Genomic DNA, 17290 nt, shown 5'->3' on the forward strand with positions numbered 1-17290 from the left:
TAGCAGAGCACCACAGAGGACAAACTACAAATCGCCTCCTTTCACAAGGGAAAAAACCAAGGAATTTGTTTTTTATGCAGGTAAAGGCTTGATTGACCCTGATCTTCCTGAGCATCTGCAGCCAAAGTTGCACTCTGGATGTGGAAAGAACCACCACCACTAGAAAGAATGAAGTGCCAGATCTCTGTGTGGCTGCAAGGACTGATCACCAGTTCCCAGCGACCAGCTTCAGTGCTCCAAAGCCACAACTACAACTCTGTGAAGTCATTAAATCTTTTAAACAGGCATTTGTGAAATGCTGCATCTTCTTCCTCCCATTCTTCCTGAATGGCAAGGTCCAACAGCAACACAGAAGACAGAAGTAGACGAAGCAGCTTGTGACAAACCCCATCTGAAAGAGGCTGAACAACCCTGACCTATGACAAGGAGCACTAAGGCATGTAGTGAAAACATATGGTCAAAATTCAGAGGAAATCATCCTGAAGTTGTCTCAAGTTTAAAACCTGCCAAGATTCAGAGGTTGCAAGACACTCTGATTACAAACCCACCCACCCATCTAAACTCAGCCCGTTTACATGGAGCACTCTGATCCATGCCCACTTTCACAGGTTGCAGTCTTCACAGCCAGAGAAAGAAAAATAGAAGTTAAAACCTGCTGGTTTATGTGTGAAAAAAGATGCTCTGATTACCTCCTTCTATTTGATACATGTCACAAAGCAGCAAAGGAGAATGTCAGGTCACATTAAAAGGAAATATCTACAGAATAGATTTTTTCCTTCTTAGGAAAATTAGGGCTCACATTACAATATTAATAAACTTATATCAATCCCAAAAGAAACTTCAAAATTCCTTTTCTCTTACAAAATGGACTTTATATGACCAAATTTAGAAAGCAGCCATGATTAAAAGCAGAATGCAATTTATTGTTCTTCACATTTTCCCCATATGCCTGTAAGTTTGAGGCTGAACTGGTATTACTGAATGCAGAATGCTAAGACTGTTTCTATATATCCAGTTCAGGTACAACAGGGAATTTTTAAGACTTAATTCACTGACTCAGGTCACAATTCCCTAGCTCCTTGGTATTTAACTTAAAATATTCTCATCACAGAGCATCATTTTATCAACCTTTTTTGTTGTTGGGGTTTTTTTGAGGATTTTACGGGAAGGGACATCTCCCAGTTTCATTTTTCTCATGGTTTTGGCTGTCTCCTCTGTCCCATTCTGAAGTTCATCAGCAGTTACTAAATGCTGCCTATTCTTATGTTTTCTGCCACAGACAGCATTACAATGACACTAACTTCTCTCCACCACTGGGCTTTGTGGAAGAGGGGATTTCTGTTGAATTACATAGTGGTTCCCCAAAGCATCATCAACGGGCTAATGTCAACCAGACTACTGCACGTTATTTAACTTTTCACTGAATGTATTTGTGTAGCTATCTGGCTGCTTTTCTTCAATATGGCTCCATGAACTCACTATGAGCCAATTACCAAGTATCCCAGGCGCCCACCCCAGCACACAGACCACAGTAAAAAGAAAATAAAACTACAAGGCCAGAACTCAGGACTTCTACCCTAGTGCTTCCAGCTCAGTTCTCTGTACTGCCCAAAATGCCACGAAGCGCAGTGGATTTGCAGGATCGCAACTTCAGTTAAAAAGTTGGGTGAACAGTGATTGGTGAGAAACCAGTATTTAAGAATGGTCCATGATCCAAAAAGCTTGGGAAGCACCAGTGTAATTAGCAAGCTGCAGGCATGTGTGCAGGCTTGTCTAGTCTGTAGTTATTTCTATCAGCAGCATGAAAATCATCTGTCCAACAGATCAGAGCATCATTGGTTCCAAGCCTGAAGAAGATACATGTGAAGAAGTGGCTATTTGTATAAAATGAGCATATTGTGGAGTAATTATTGGCATTGGGAAAACCTTGTAATTAGAAACAAGTGGGCGTTCTTTGTTTGTAAACAAATTGCATTTTGGTTCATCAGAGATGCTCCTTTAAGAACAAATTACAGCAGATGCTGCTTGTGTTTCCAGTGATTGAAAGGCCCCACCTGAATAAGCTACAAAAGAGTCACAACTGTATTTAACCCAGCGCTTTCCTGGACAGGAATCCTGTTGGCAGGGGCTGCAACCACACTCTCAGAGCACAGTGCCTGGGGGGCTGCTAATCAATTACACAACCTTCTCCTGGAGGTCCCCTTGCGGGCGCCGGGTTCAGGAGGGGTGTGCAGCTGTTGCCACCTAGTACAAGGCTGGCGATGTTCCTGACTACAACTGTTCCCAGTTCTCCGTATGACCACTAAGTCAAATCCTCCGGTAGTACAAATTGTGGGTTTGCATTACAAGACCTCTCAACAGGATTTTCCATCAAAAATAGTGATGGAAATAGCCTACAGTGATGACAAAAATCCTTGCTACAAGTATCCATGTACTGGCAAAAACCATTTTCCTGCTATGTGCATGCACACACACAGACTAAACAAACATCAGAAAGCAAACCGGAATACTCTGCTTGCACCTCACATAAAAGATTTCCTATTTGGGGCCCATTTATGGTGGAAGGTTCACAACAGGAGATCAGGGGCAGAGTCATAATATTATTTGTTTTAAAAATGGGTTGACAAGATGGCAGGTTTTTAAACTGATGTTTATCTTTGTGTGAAGGTCAACATCCTTTTTGGATCTTGTTCTATTTTCTGTTTGTTAGCCATTAAGGGCTTGGGGTTTTTTGTTTTCTTTTTTCTGTTTTTAGATCAGGGGTCACTTTTTTAAAATAATACAGCATAGCAAAAAAAGACCAAAAGGAGGAAATAGGAAAAGTAGATTAAGCATGGTGTAAACTCTGCCACAAACATGGTACAAACACCACCACCTACTGTCCAAAGCAGGATGCTAAATCACTGGCACAGATTTAACCGAAAATTCAGAAAACCAACAGCAGCCTGAACTGGGACAGAAGGTTGAAAGCATTCAGTGTAGAGCAGCTTATAACCCACAGCAGCCATTGGATTCGTTATGACTGAAGGCAGGGTTAAGTTGCTTTGTCCCAAGCTATAGTTTTGTGTTAACGGCAGCCATCATATTCCAAACTTCAGCCTTCTGATCACCAAAGCTGCTTCATGTTGCTATTTGCAGCATCAGCTCATGTCAAAAGTTAAACCAAAAATGAGTAGGTCCACTTGCTGCATCTTGGACGGTGATCATTTTGAACGGATTAGCAACAAAACTACTATTTTGTCTTAACTAACCTCCTCAACTTTAAATAACGAAAAACAACTAGCATGCATGCATTCAATAGCCCTTTGTGCAGTACCATTTTCAATTGTTTTTCAATGATGGCGATACGGGCCTTTCATATGGCAGCACAGAAACCATCACTTTTAAGTCATTTGTCTTGAAGATCGTTCCCTTTCATAGACATGCCTCTGCATAGCACAATTATTAATTCCTTTGTGAAGCCTTTAACAGAATTTTTTTCTTTTTTTTTTTTTTCTTATTTCTGAGGGCACAAGTGTTTAAAAGTACAACTATTAAGCAACAGTCTCACCTTTGCTTAGGATCCTTCTTCAGCAAACCTGACAAGAGAGATTTTGCTTCAGGTGACAAAGTGCGTGGAAATCTAATCTCCTCCATTAGGATGAGTTCAAAGAGCTTTTCGTGGTCCTGATTGTAGAAAGGGAGCCGGCCACACATCATTTCATACATCACAACTCCTAAACCCCACCAGTCCACTGCACGACCATAGTCATTATCTTCCAGCACCTGCAGAAATGTAAGGAAGAGGCTTTAGAAGACATTCCCAAACCAAGGCATGAACACAGAACTCAAGGCAAAATTTACCACAGTGAGTTCATCTTTTGACATGTCACAGCCGAATCTACCAGCAGAGTATTTGCAGAAGATCCATTTGAAAAGATCTGGCATCCCCGTTCACCACGCTAGGTGAGCAGGAGGGAGAGAAGGAGGCAGCAGGGACATTACAGCAGCTTCCTTCTCTTCTTCCTCCCACCCTCCCTCACATTATGGTCATGATAAGCACAACCTTCAGAAGCCCAAAGGCTGAGAACTGTTCTCAAGTTACAGAGCCAGCTGTTAAATTCTCACTTATTCATCACAAACTGTTCCAAATGGGATCCAATTTTTTAGAAAAACCCCAAACCACCAAGGAGCCAGTACGGAGAGAAAAGACTGTCAACCTGTTACTTCACAAGTGACAAGCCAAATATCCCCATCGTCTTCATACCAACCTGTACCCCCCAAGGGTACATCTGCACATCCTGAAAGACCACCCACAAATACTAAATGACTAATCTACATTAAACACTGAGAGCCAGAAAGCCACTCCTAACATTTGACCGGTTGTAAGACCATAAAACAGCAGCCAAGTTGTCTGGAAATGTTTCCCCTCCTCCCCTCTGCCCCCCTCCAAAGGCACTTACTCACTAGCTCTAACACTCCTGCCTCTGCTTAGAGGGCTGCAAACCCAGGAATTGTCAGTGGGGTGGACTTCTGCCAGCTCTCACAGCAGAAGGAGACCAGCACAGTTTATTTTTACCTTCCCCCGGGCACTTCTACCTAACAAAGCCCTGGCTGGTGCAGGGACTCAGGACCCCAGCAGTGCCCTCCATCTCTCCTGCTTGCTCCAGAGAAGCCCCGTCATAGTGCATTTCTGATCTTCTGTGCTGAAGATTGCCAAAGGGAGTGGGGAGTGTTCTGTGGCTTGTGGAGTGGATGTTACAAGGACTTCTCTAGACTCTGCGTCTCCCACGCAGTTGTCTGTAGCTGACACTAATAGCCTCATGTTCCAGACCCCGTCCTCAGATTTTAGTCATCATCTTTACCCTTTTCACAGGTCTGCACTGAACTGCTTACTCTTCCTAAGAGCACAAACCACAACCACACCACCATCGTGTTTTATTGTCACATGGTGTCTGTGTGAGCTTTACATTGCTACAATTCAGAATATTTTTACACTCAAAATTAAAACGATGAAAGAGCCAAATGAAGTCGATGCAAGTTTAACAAAAGCAGGATCCGAACCTCTAACAAACGTTGATATAAAGCTTTTGCACACAAAAAAGAAGCGTCGAGACACTCCATGTAACAACTGCATGTACTCTGCCTCTCTTTATTCACTAATTATTCCCCTTAATTATCTGAACGAGGGAAAGAGCCTGCAGTAAAAATCAAAAGGCTGCCAGGTATTAGATTACCCCACATTGGTCTATTTACAGCATCCCCGGCCGTATGATTCACACCAAACGACAGCTGGCTCTGCAGCTGCCCTGTATATGTATACGGCCGACACAGCTGCCGGCCGGACAGGATTCCAGGAGCCGGCCCCATCCTTCCCGAGGCATTGCAGCCCTTCAGCTCACAGGAGATATTGTGTGACAATGCAGTTACTGCTCCCTGAGTCACCCCGTTCAATAAGCGCTTCCTGTTCACACTCCTCTACACTTGGGTTACCTAAAATAAAACAGTCACGGGCCCTCCAATTTTTATTTTTTAAACTGCTGCAGAAATGCAACAGGAGAGGATTGAAAGAAAATCAAAACCACCAAGGCCTTTGTTGTGTATGTAATAAATGCTACAGGTGCTTTCAAAATGCAGCAAGTACTTCAAATGTTACTTCAGTAACCATATTAATACTCTGCATTATAATCTAGATTACTAACTACAACTCTTTCCTTCACCTCCTGTAAACATCACAGCCATTGATGCATCTGACACATCAAAATTGACATGGTTCAGTCACTGACATCCATGCATGAGATTCCAGTATGAACCTAAAAACAACGATGCACCAACTGTACAAACACACTGCTATGCCGGATTCAAATTACAAATGCAGACAAGACAATTGAGACCCCTGCTTTCAAGGATGTATGACCTTAAACGCATGGAATATCACTCGTGCACAATTTCCAGATTTTTTGCATGCTATTGACAGGATGACAAAAGCCTCCAAAATTTAACACTCCAACTCACAGATGGGATTTGCAAGTAAGGGAGAGAGCTGGATTAATCAAAAGGCGTTGTCCTTCAGGGTTTTGGATGAGCCAACTCATCATAAATATTAAAAAGAAAAATAATAGCAAATAATATAACAGAAAGAACAACATAACGCCTGCATAGGGAATCCCCACATTCAAAGTTAGGAAAAAACAAAACCAAAACAATAAATATTTTTAGTATCCTCATTAAATCCTTGATGAGAAACTGAAGTTCAGCAATTGATTTTAAGAGGGAAGCTATAATAAAAACCATGTTTATGAATAATAAACACTCTGTCGTGCTGCTAATTACTCCCTGCATCAGTAAATCTCAAATTGTGGTGCGTGGACCCCAATTTAGATTCACTGAAGACTTCTGGTGATCCATGGAGAGCTGGCAGCTATCGTAAGACTGGCTCCACCTCCTTGCTGCAAGCTGCTTCGACAGGTGCCCATGTTCTTCATTATTATGAAGACACTGGAGGCCCTTGAAAGCAGCTGGGAGTTAAAAAAACAAACCAAAAACCAAGAGCATGCTGCCACGGCTGTGCAAGCGGAGAGTGCGAAAGTGCTGATCAGCAAAGACATTAGCTCTCAGTAGAAATATTCCTCCTCCGCTTTGGTTTTCCATACTTTGTACTTCTGCGTACTTCAACTCAAGAAAGGTCTGCAATGCCCAAGTCTCCCACCTCAGAGAAAGGCTACATCCTGGCTGTGCCAACACTATGTAATCTGCCGGCAGCCCGAGACTTGCTTCTGCCTGTGCTCCGAGCTGGATGGAAGCCTTAACGCCACGGGTAGCAAAGCGCCCACTGCGAGGCAACAAGCCCTTCCGTGAGGCACACCGCATCAGCTCAGGCTTGGTGCCCTACTAATACAGCAAGTCGGCTTCCAGACAGCTCAGAGCGTGGGCAGAGAAAACTAGCGTCTCTCTGCAAAATACCATGTATGCATATATCCTCTATCACACAATTTCACTTTTGATCTTCCTGTAACTAACTCATGGCTATAACACCACCTGTGTTGCGCAACTCTCGGAGTATTTCCAGGATGAAAGTTGCAAGCACACATTTGTGTTTTACACTTTTTAAAAAAAAATTAGTACCAAAAAACCCCCAAGACATACAGTTTGGGGACTGAGATCCCTTGCTTGGACTTCTTTCCTCTGAAACTGAAAAGTCCCAATTAACATTGAGAAATATCTTGTGCTCTTACCGTCACAAAACAGTCAGCACGTTTAATGCATACCATGTTAAATATTGCAGAAAAAGCTCGGTCTGTCCTGTTTCTGAAAACATGTTGCCTTATACTGTCTTCAAAGAGTAACAGAATTGGACAATGCTTTTACCTCTTAAGCAAAGTCCTGCTGATAGCTTTCAAATACGCCATTGCACAGCAAACAAATAGCAAAACAGTTACCAATCCATCAAATAGTATTTGAAATGATTTAAAAGGTTTGGGTTTTTTTTAAATTAGATTTCTGACACAAGAAGCAAGCACTGTTCCAGTAAAATGTAAATATTCCCTGAAGTGGAAGGAAGATACTACCCTGCCCAAAAATTATCACATATTGTTATGCTAAAGATATGTCCCAGAACATGATGAATAAAAGATTCTCAGTATGTCTTGTTGTAGAACAGTAGTTACTGTATGAACACGTTATGGCACAGGAATTATTCTGTATTGCTCCTGCTACCATGGGTGGCATTTAAGAAGATAATTTAGTACAACAGCGAACATAAACATACCTCTGGTGCAAGATACTCTGGAGTGCCACAGAAAGTCTTCATTGTTGCTCCATCTTTGATGCCTTCTTTACATAGTCCAAAGTCTGTTATTTTTATGTGTCCATCTTTATCTAGCATAAGATTTTCCAACTGAGAAGAAAATCCAAATGAAAGACATTATTTCATCTAACATACACTGCTCCTGAGCAAGTCAAAGAAAGACATGAATTTCTGCAGATCAGTTTTCAATCTTGTTCTCACTGGGGTCAGAACCATAGTAGCTGCCAAAGCACGCATGATGTAAATATACATTTATATCACTTTCCTTAGTTCTCTAGGGAACGTTAGGTAACTAATTTGCAGTCTTTGGGTAACTGATCATATATACAGAAAGAACGCAGAATGTAGACATTGTATTTATGCTTCTACAATATTACCACCAACAGAGCACCAGTTCTTTTGAAAAATATATTAAGTATTCCCCCTCACTCAACTTCATCCCTCCTTCTACTTTTTTTCATAAAAGGTGATTTTATGAAATATTCTGTACCAGTAAAGGATAGCAAATGAAACATAAATCAAATGCAAGGCTAAGGAACCACTTCCAAAGAGACCCTTTACATGAGAATCACTTTATACATTTACTCAGCATGTGGTATTCATCCTAGCCTGTGCCACTAACTTCTGAGAAAGTCATCCAGATTTCAGGACAGAGTGTCCACTGTGTATGAAATAAAGTGCACTTTCAAAGAAATCATGGTGATATGGAAGACAAAATCCTGGCAGGAATCCCAAAATGACTTTGACATAGCCTGAAAACATTACATAGCATGCTTCATTTTAGATTGCTCCTAAATGAACTACCACTATCCCCTCATCCTCTCCTGAAAACACTTCTCAGGAAAAAAAAGAAAAAAATAATTTCCCAAGTTTGTTTGCCCTGAGAGTTCTTGTTTGGTTGGGATTTTTTTCCTCCCTTCTCTGCTCACCAAACAAATAAGCAACTTGAAGCTTATCCAATTTTCTAACTGCAAGCAGGTACTATGAAGATAGTGCTGTGCAGCACATTGCAAGGAAGCACAACATCCACACAGTATGAATTTGCACCTATCTGATAAGACCTGGGATGAAGAGCCCAGGATTATGTTCCACCACGCAGAAGAACCAGCAAGGTTTCTCTTAGAACATAAGCAGGCAAGTGAAAATGCAACCCAAGTAGCTCAGTACCCCTTCATATTCTCTGAAACACTGCCAGGGTCCTGATAAATGCATTATACAACCTCTTAGACTATAAAAGTGTTTAGATGTCCTGTAAAGTCAAGTCCAACAGCTGCAATAACTGTTATGTTAAAGTTCAGTCAGGAAAGGCTTTCTTATAGTTCAGGCTCATTTGCTTTTGTGACTAACAAACAAAAAGCCCCAAACCAAAAAGCCTATAAAATTATTTTCTCTACGTACCTTCAAATCTCTATAAACCACATTCTTCTCTGAATGCAGGTAATCCAGTGCTGAAACAATCTCAGCTCCATAAAATCGAGCCCGGTCTTCAGAAAAGACACGTTCTCTTGACAGATGAAAAAACAACTACAAGAACAATAATTTGTTACCTTTAGATTGCACACGTTTCTGAGTTATGTCTCGCACTTCGCAGGCCATCCTGCTTGGAATGCGATATTACCTAAGAGAAAACCCCCTTCCCATCCTCACCCAGCTGTATTCCCAAATGTGTTAAAAAGCATCATAAATTAAATGACTAGACAATTATATCTCATATTCACAGATGCACACTGATAACCAGTTTGTGTGCTGCACATTCTTGTATGTACGGAAAATTACAAAACCCCATTTTTATTGAACTACAATTACATATGAAAACTACAGCTTAATGCATGATTTAGAGACATGTTAATATTCCAACTTTTCCTTCTTGACCGTCTAACAGTAGTTTGCTATTTCTAGTTCTCCCTCTGAAGTAATGCATGCTCACAATATTCATTAAAGTGTTAAAAGTTGTCTGAAGAGCAACTAAAAAGCAACCTTGCCTTCTTGAATTACTAAATGTCAGATTACAATATGTTGCTGTCATGTAAAATACGAACCCACACCCAAAACCTCTATTCTCTAAAAATGGAGTTAAGAAAATCAAGAGTCTTAATTCTTAATACTAGTGAAACCTGCAAACAACTCTGTTTAACTGGGACAACTTGCATTAATTAGAATGGCAAACATGAACCTTAGCTAAACGTCAAGCAGAATTAGTAGTAGTACAGCAAAATCCTAAAGTATTAAACATTAGTACATTTCCCTTACCTCCCCTCCATTAGCATACTCCATAACAAAACACAAGCGATCATGTGTCTGAAAGGAATACTTCAAAGCCTGAAACAGATTTAAACCAAAACTTAAAAGACAGATCACATTGACAGTTACAACAGCATTTTTAATAGGTGTTCAGAAACATAGACAGACATGAGATTTTCTATTTAAGTGGACTTTTGTCCTTGGATCTTATACAATACTTACATTTTCCTGTTGCAGCTGAGGACTGATCCACCGCCAACTTACTTCATTAAATACATTTAATAAAACATTAAAACGGTCCCTTGCAGAAGCTATCAGTAACACCTAGAATTCTGTGAAACAAAGTCCTGGCTCTGAAGTTTCCTCCCCAGGCCACAAGCTCCCACAGTTTCATCTCACAGACAAGAGGCCACAACCAAACCCCAAAGCACAAGGTTTTACTACACTGGCTACAAGCCCTCTTGTATGAAACACATATATATTTACACATGCCAGCCCCCTGGTCTCTGCCCTGCTGCCTGCAACTGCTCCCTGTTGACAGCCTGCCAGAGGATTGAGCAATGCTGTCAATATCAATTTGTGAGCAATTCACAAAAACAGACCCGATGGAGGGTGTGATGAAGCATCACAAGGTGTCTTTGTACAGTCCTGTCACATGTATTCCTGTGGTAAGAGCAACATCAACTTGTTTGCCACAGTCTTAAGTTTCTTGGTCGTAACCCAGTCTTGTAGCTGACTTCTCAAGACAGCCCTTGTTTTAGACACTTGGGTTTACGAAAACATTAAAAAGAAAATACTGCATATGATATCATCGACTTCATTACTAGGGGTGGCATTTTTAAACCAGTCATATTTTTGCAGAGAGAGGGAGGATCGGGTTTTAGACGTGTCAACAAACATTTACTGATTATGCCCAATACAGCCAACATTTACTTCCAGAGGCCACACTTGAAAGTCTAAATTCCAGTTAAGCCCTTGTGTACCTGGACAAAGGAAACAACTGGGATCCTGCACAGGTCTCTTAGAGGGCTTAAGAGGTTGGAAACAATTCAGAGTCAACTTGTAATAAATACTAGAAACAAAATCTTGAGGTAGAACTTAGGTATCTGAACTCAATCCAGAAAGACTGCTGGTGCTGGAGGTCTACACTGAGAGTACAGTTTGATTTTACAGCTAAGCAATCGAAAAGGAAATCAGCGGATAAAGCACAGTCCTGCTCTTTCCTGTCCCATCCCACATGCTCCCACCACTATCCTTTGGCTGGCATTACCAGTGCTCTGATTCCATAGTGAGCTGCTTCTGGGAGCTTAAAAAAACAACAAAGAAAGGCAAAATTAAAGGGTTTTTCCCCACTGCATCTTCCTGAACTTGTTTGTCACAAGATCAGGGTCACCCTGATCTCTGCTACAAAGAGGAGACTAAGCATTTGGAGGACAAGGAAAGCAGATACTTCTCTCAGAGATAGCAAGCCATTAAATGGGTGAGCCATAAAGTCAAACCACACCCTGAAACACTGTCTTCAAGAGGTACTGAGTACCTGCTCTGCAAGAATCAGAAGACTTAAAAAAGCATTTTAATTTGTACTTCCCAAAAATGGAAGGGTACAAAAATACACAGCCACTCTGAAAACACAGATCTCGGATGTATTATATAAATACAAAAAATAAGGGAAGTCTTGGAAGTCATGATGTCAAGTTACGCTCAGCAGAGGGAGATATGCTTACTGTTAAGAATGGATGCCGCGAGTTCTGTAAAACACGGTTTTCTGTCAGCGTGTGCGCTACTTCATCCTGAAACACAAGCAGAAGGAAATCAGCAAAGTGTTTCCCCAGATCAGGGGTCCATTTCAAACACTAACAGAGCAATTATTTACAAGTACTCAGAAAAGCCTTGGTATGACTTTCCCGAAGGCTTTACCAAGGATGAACCACATTCCCAAGTTTCCAATCTACTCACCTTTGCTACAATAACTTCCTTCTTCAGAATTTTCATAGCATAATACCGTCCGGTTGCTTTTTCTTTAACTAAAATGACCTTTCCAAAAGTGCCTTTTCCCAGTAGTTTAAGGTATTCAAACTCATTCATGGTCTGTTAATAATACAGATAAACAAGAACTGAATTACATGAACTAACAAGTATATCATTCTCAGACTAGAATTTCTCACTCACGTGAGAATACATTGCATATGTTGCATATGTGGGGTTTTTAATCCTTTTGCTTAGTAGAATTCAGGAGCAGAAATGATTCTTCCACAAAATCAGTACCAGTGCACTCCCAAAGATAATCAATCAAACTATTTAGGGAAAACCATAAGCTTTCAATTAACAAAACACCCTTTCGCATGACTCAACACTCAATTGTGCAAATACCACTCAACATATTATTATTAATCCATAAGACATTTTGACCACTTTGTCAGTGCAGACATTCACGAAAAGGCACATGTTGCTTTCATTCCAGGGATTAAACCCATACCTTTTTTCTGATGTTCCTGACCTCTCTACGGGACCAGCTTTCTTGTGCTTCATTGAACAGCACCAAAACCCACAGACAAAACGGCTGCCTCACAGATTAGCCATTCACTCTTACTTGTTTCACCATTAGGAAAAATGTTGGGGAAAATCAGAATCTGTCGCAGGCGGAGGATAGTCTCTGTACTGTCGTATCAATGACCATTGCCCACATGGCAACAGTAAGACTTACACAGCCAAAGGCTACTGCAGCCTAGGTTGGGGAAAAATTTTAATATGCTCCCAACAGGAAACTTCCTCTATATTCTTCCCTAGAGCTGGCTGAGGAGACTTTCTGCTAATTGTTCAATACAGTTGATGCCAGGACCCCAGTAATCATTTTGGCTATCCTCACTAACATGCCCAGAGAGAGACAGTCACTGTCTCAGGAGAACATGTAGATTTGACCCACGAGGTGGTTCTCGTATGAAGAGCTGCTCAGCAAGAGCGATATCTGTTCAGTCAAGGACACAGAAGGCTAATGGCAGCTACAGTTCAGAGTGACATGTAAGTAGCCACCCACATCAGTCTAAAACCACTGACATGTCACAAGGCTGGCACACATACTTAGTGATGACACTGGTGGATGGCTATCTTTTTTCTTTAAAAACTTCAGCAGTTTTCCCAAAACTTATGAAAGTAAGCGGGGATGACAACGGTGAGATAAAGACACAAAAAGCGCCTTGGTGCAATCCACAGACATAGCATTTGCATGGGAAAAGATTCTATCAATTCCTTATTACAAGAGCAGATGGGAACACTTTGGAAAATGGAAACCCAAACAGGAGACCACGATGGGGTAGAATGCAGCAAAAGGAGTTGAAGACAGATACGTGAAAGGGCTCTACAGGGCAAAGATCTCCTCTGGCACATATTCTTTTCATGGAAGGCCATTGCTGAGCTGGCCCTGTGCATGCTGTGTCTGATGCAAAAACCTGAGCTCTAGGAACACTATGGACAGACACCGCAGTGGCTGTCTGGGAGTTAGCCTAAACCCTTAATCCAGAGCAATTAAATCCACTGGACCCACCCTAAGTCCTGCAAATGCACTGGAATATCTTTGCACAAGCCTGCAAGGAGTTTACACAGTCACATGGTCCAGCAAGAGTTATGACTTCAGGTTCCGTACCACAGGAAAATCAGCAAACTAGTTCCAGACCTGAACTGGCCTTGAAAGCCATACAGTAAGGAGATCTGAACTCAGAACTCCGGTGGACCCAGACAGGCTTCACATGGTACCTGCTCAGCTCAGACAATTGTTTCCCCCAGAAGCTGCATCTACAGCCAGTTGTGTAATTGTTACGGGAACAGATGTGTCTTCATGGCTATTTCTTGTCTACATTCGAGAAGACAAAAAATACTGTTATTCCTGCTATGCTCACTTACCACTTTGTGTTTTGGCTTTGTCATAGAAACTTCCATTTCTTCAGCACCTGAATTATCACTGGGAGAGCCAGATCTAAAATCCATCATCTCTTCCTCTTGTTTCTTAAGGCTGTCTGCTACTGTTTGGATGGCTTTTGTCCATTCTTCCCTGGCAAAACATAAGCAAAGACATTCATTACTTGTGACTTTAGATTACTGTCTGCCATGGCAAGTGTCACCAAGGAATACAGAGCAGCTAATGCCCTCTGATGAATCAATGCAACATACACTGAATTAGGTGCATTTTCAAGCACTGTAAAAATTCATTTTTAAGAGCACTTTTAACATACATCTTCATTAATCATACTAGAAACAAGAGACAACTGAAGTCCTCTCAGTCTGGACATAATATAAGGCTTTTCAGACAACAGAATTTCTAACAGGCATTCAGTCAGCAGCTCAAGTTATGACCTGGTGCTACAGAGATTTACATAACAAAAACAGACTTGCCAAAACCAAAAAACAAAGGCTCCCATGCAGCACAAAGCAATTAAACACAGCTTCTCCATTTCTGTGGTGCACTGGAACGCATATATCCAACTGCTGGGGGCACTATGCCACCTCTTCGTACATATATCCTGAATTTTAATGGCAAGGGGTGTTCTAGGAGAAGGTATTAAAGCCCAGGACACTTAGGTTATTCCTCTGTTGTAAAAATGATGACAAAAGTACAGCAATTCCTGTGTAAATTTTAGCAGAATGTCAGCAAAGGCAGTGATATTTTATCTTAGGCACAAGTCTTGGTTACGATAAAGTTTCCACAGCTGTTTCAGCAATGGGTGCTCTAATACTGACCCCTTCGACTCCTATGGACACCACTTCCACTCCAGTGTCCTTTGGGAAATTTCACACCTTTGGAAACTACTGAAGTGAAAGTTCTTGGCCTTCACTTCATTTCACTGCAAACGTATTGAACATAAAGCATACAACTTGTAAGGGCCTACAGGGTTTTGGGATGGGCTTAAAGGCGTACAGGGGCTGAAGCCACATTGAGTGGACTATGTGAATTTACCATATTTTACTATCTTTTGTATCTGTAAGGAATGGGATGTAGCAGCTTAACTGATAGTTTTTGGGCACTGGCTAAACTCTTCTCCCAAGGACACCCCAGGTAAAATACTTTGCTACTACGGCAGGAACAGAAGTAGTCAACGCTGAACAACTCCATGCACAATCTGCAGTTAAGCCATGCCATCCTAGTCAATGTCAAGTTTTTCACTGGATCTATGAAATTATATATAAAAAAAAATAAAATCATATCTGAACATGTGAATTTCGTGGATCGAAGAGGCAGATCATTCCCCAGAGGAAGCAAAGTCCATGGGAAAAAGTACCCAACACAAGATTCTAATAAAAACTGTACCAATTACACATAACATCTTTCCCACCCTGTGCATTTTTTATTTTGGATTTTGTCTGAACGTTCACTACCCAGCCTGTCTGGGGCAGCAAGGTAATGCTAAACATTTGGAACATTTTCCCTATACTGCCAGCACAGACTACTTCATTCACCATCACAAACACATTCTTTTATTTACTAGTCATTTTTCATATTAAGAACTATTACAAAAAGAACTTTTTCTTCTGTATTTTTATCTCTCCGTCTCTTTCAAAAAACAAATGTTGGTTTTAAAGGCACAGAGAAAGCTAAAGGCATATCTACTTTCACATCTCTTTTAAGATTTATTACTGACTTGGTTGAGAACTCAGCCCTCCTGAAGTGAGTATCTTTGATTTCTGGGAGACCAGAATTTCACCCTCAGTTTTTATGTCTCAAGCGTACACAACAGAGGTGACTAACACTCTTGAGCCCTGAAGTGTCACAAAGCTGACTTAGCTGGCTAGGAGGGAACAAAACAAGACTGAAATACAATCTTCCCCCAAGTGGAAACAGTTATTCACTCCCTTTAGGGTCACTGACCACAAAGCTACTAAAAGAAACAAGGACCAGTTTATTTTTCTTTGCTTTTAATTTGATTTCACCTTCTTCTGATCATTGTAATAGAATCAAAAGCAATAAACAGGAATCTTCTTTAAATCAATGCATGCAAAGGCTACAAAAGAAAAATGCAAAGAATATTAGGTAGAATTTGCTCATCTTAAAAATAAACATGTGCCAGTATCATATCTAGGGAGGACAAGCATTTTAAAATACGCCTTCCCCTAGGGCAATGGTACTGGAATAATTTCAGTTCAGTTCCTGAAGAGCAAGTAAATATTTAAATACGCTGTAGTTGTAGAATAGCTGTGCTAGAAAACTGTTCTCAGGAGGTAAGAGATCAATTCTCCAATGATGAGAGCACAGGATGCATGCTCTTAGCTTTGTTTCCTAACAGCTGAAACAGAAATCTGCACCTGCAGCAGATAACTATCACCTTTATTATCTAATTTGCATAAAACATCAGCAATCAGCAATGATACAACTAACTTTTTTCCTTTAAAAACAAGCTGTCTAAAAAGACTTTAAAAGGTCAGTATTTTGATACAACTCAACTTTGCCTGAATTTCTGTTTCATTTGTGCTCATCCATCCAGAAACTCCCAGGTCAGAAACCCTTCATTTCATATACCACATTTCCAGTGAGAAATGAACCCTGAGTTTCCAGAAATAACTACCTGTGTGATGGTACACACCTGCACCGTCCGTTTTGGATACCCAACCTAGCAACATTTCATTTACAAATACTTCTCAAACCCACTCTCTGAAAACCCCTTTAAGGTATCTTTTATACTGGAACACGCACTAAAACCGAGGCACTCAAAAATTATTTGTCGCTGTTCAGTCTAGACGTACATCATCTGATAAGTAAGAGCTTCAGCAAAGGACTCGCTATTAATGCTGAACACTTGCATCTGCTTTTGCAAGTAGTTTATGTATTAAATATGAATGAAACATACCGCTCCTCTGGAGTCTCCACATGAAATGTTCTTTCAATTACTGTGGTCCACTGGAGGCATCTAATGATAAATGTGTTTGGTTTAGGTCGTTCTGTCTTCATCAGCTGGCACTCTACCACAATCAAGGAAGAAAGAGTCATGGTACATAAGCAGGTTTAAATAATCATTTGTCTTTATTCTTATCTAGCAAACTGTTGCGATTAATCAGCCATAGAAATCTCTGTAAGTACTTCTTTAGGAGACTTGAGACAATTTACTGTGTTGATGAAACCAATAAATAGCTTGGGAGATAGTCATCTAAGCAGCACTGAAATCAAATTCTGCTTAGACAGGCTCCACATTTGGTCTGCCCATAGAGGTAAGTAGAAATGTGATGTGATGACACAGAAGCTGTTCAGACTCAGGTCCTACACTCCAAAGGTCATCCAGA

The 17290-nt window shown here is 40.9% G+C and overlaps 1 protein-coding gene across 1 annotated transcript in view; it reads right to left on the reverse strand.

The window, feature by feature from the left end:
• AKT1 (AKT serine/threonine kinase 1) overlaps window positions 1-17290 on the reverse strand; it is a 66804-nt gene that overhangs the window by 10791 nt on the left and 38723 nt on the right. The window contains exons 3-10 of the mRNA XM_075711957.1: window positions 16861-16972; window positions 13925-14072; window positions 11984-12115; window positions 11752-11817; window positions 10037-10105; window positions 9185-9310; window positions 7748-7876; window positions 3551-3765 (exon numbers count right to left, since the gene is read on the reverse strand). Of these exons, the coding sequence (XP_075568072.1) occupies window positions 3551-3765; window positions 7748-7876; window positions 9185-9310; window positions 10037-10105; window positions 11752-11817; window positions 11984-12115; window positions 13925-14072; window positions 16861-16961 (986 nt within the window). The 5' untranslated portion in view covers window positions 16962-16972. The remainder of the gene's footprint in view (window positions 1-3550; window positions 3766-7747; window positions 7877-9184; window positions 9311-10036; window positions 10106-11751; window positions 11818-11983; window positions 12116-13924; window positions 14073-16860; window positions 16973-17290) is intronic.

This window comes from Pelecanus crispus, chromosome 6, assembly GCF_030463565.1.
Source record: "Pelecanus crispus isolate bPelCri1 chromosome 6, bPelCri1.pri, whole genome shotgun sequence".
Taxonomy (NCBI): domain Eukaryota; kingdom Metazoa; phylum Chordata; class Aves; order Pelecaniformes; family Pelecanidae; genus Pelecanus; species Pelecanus crispus.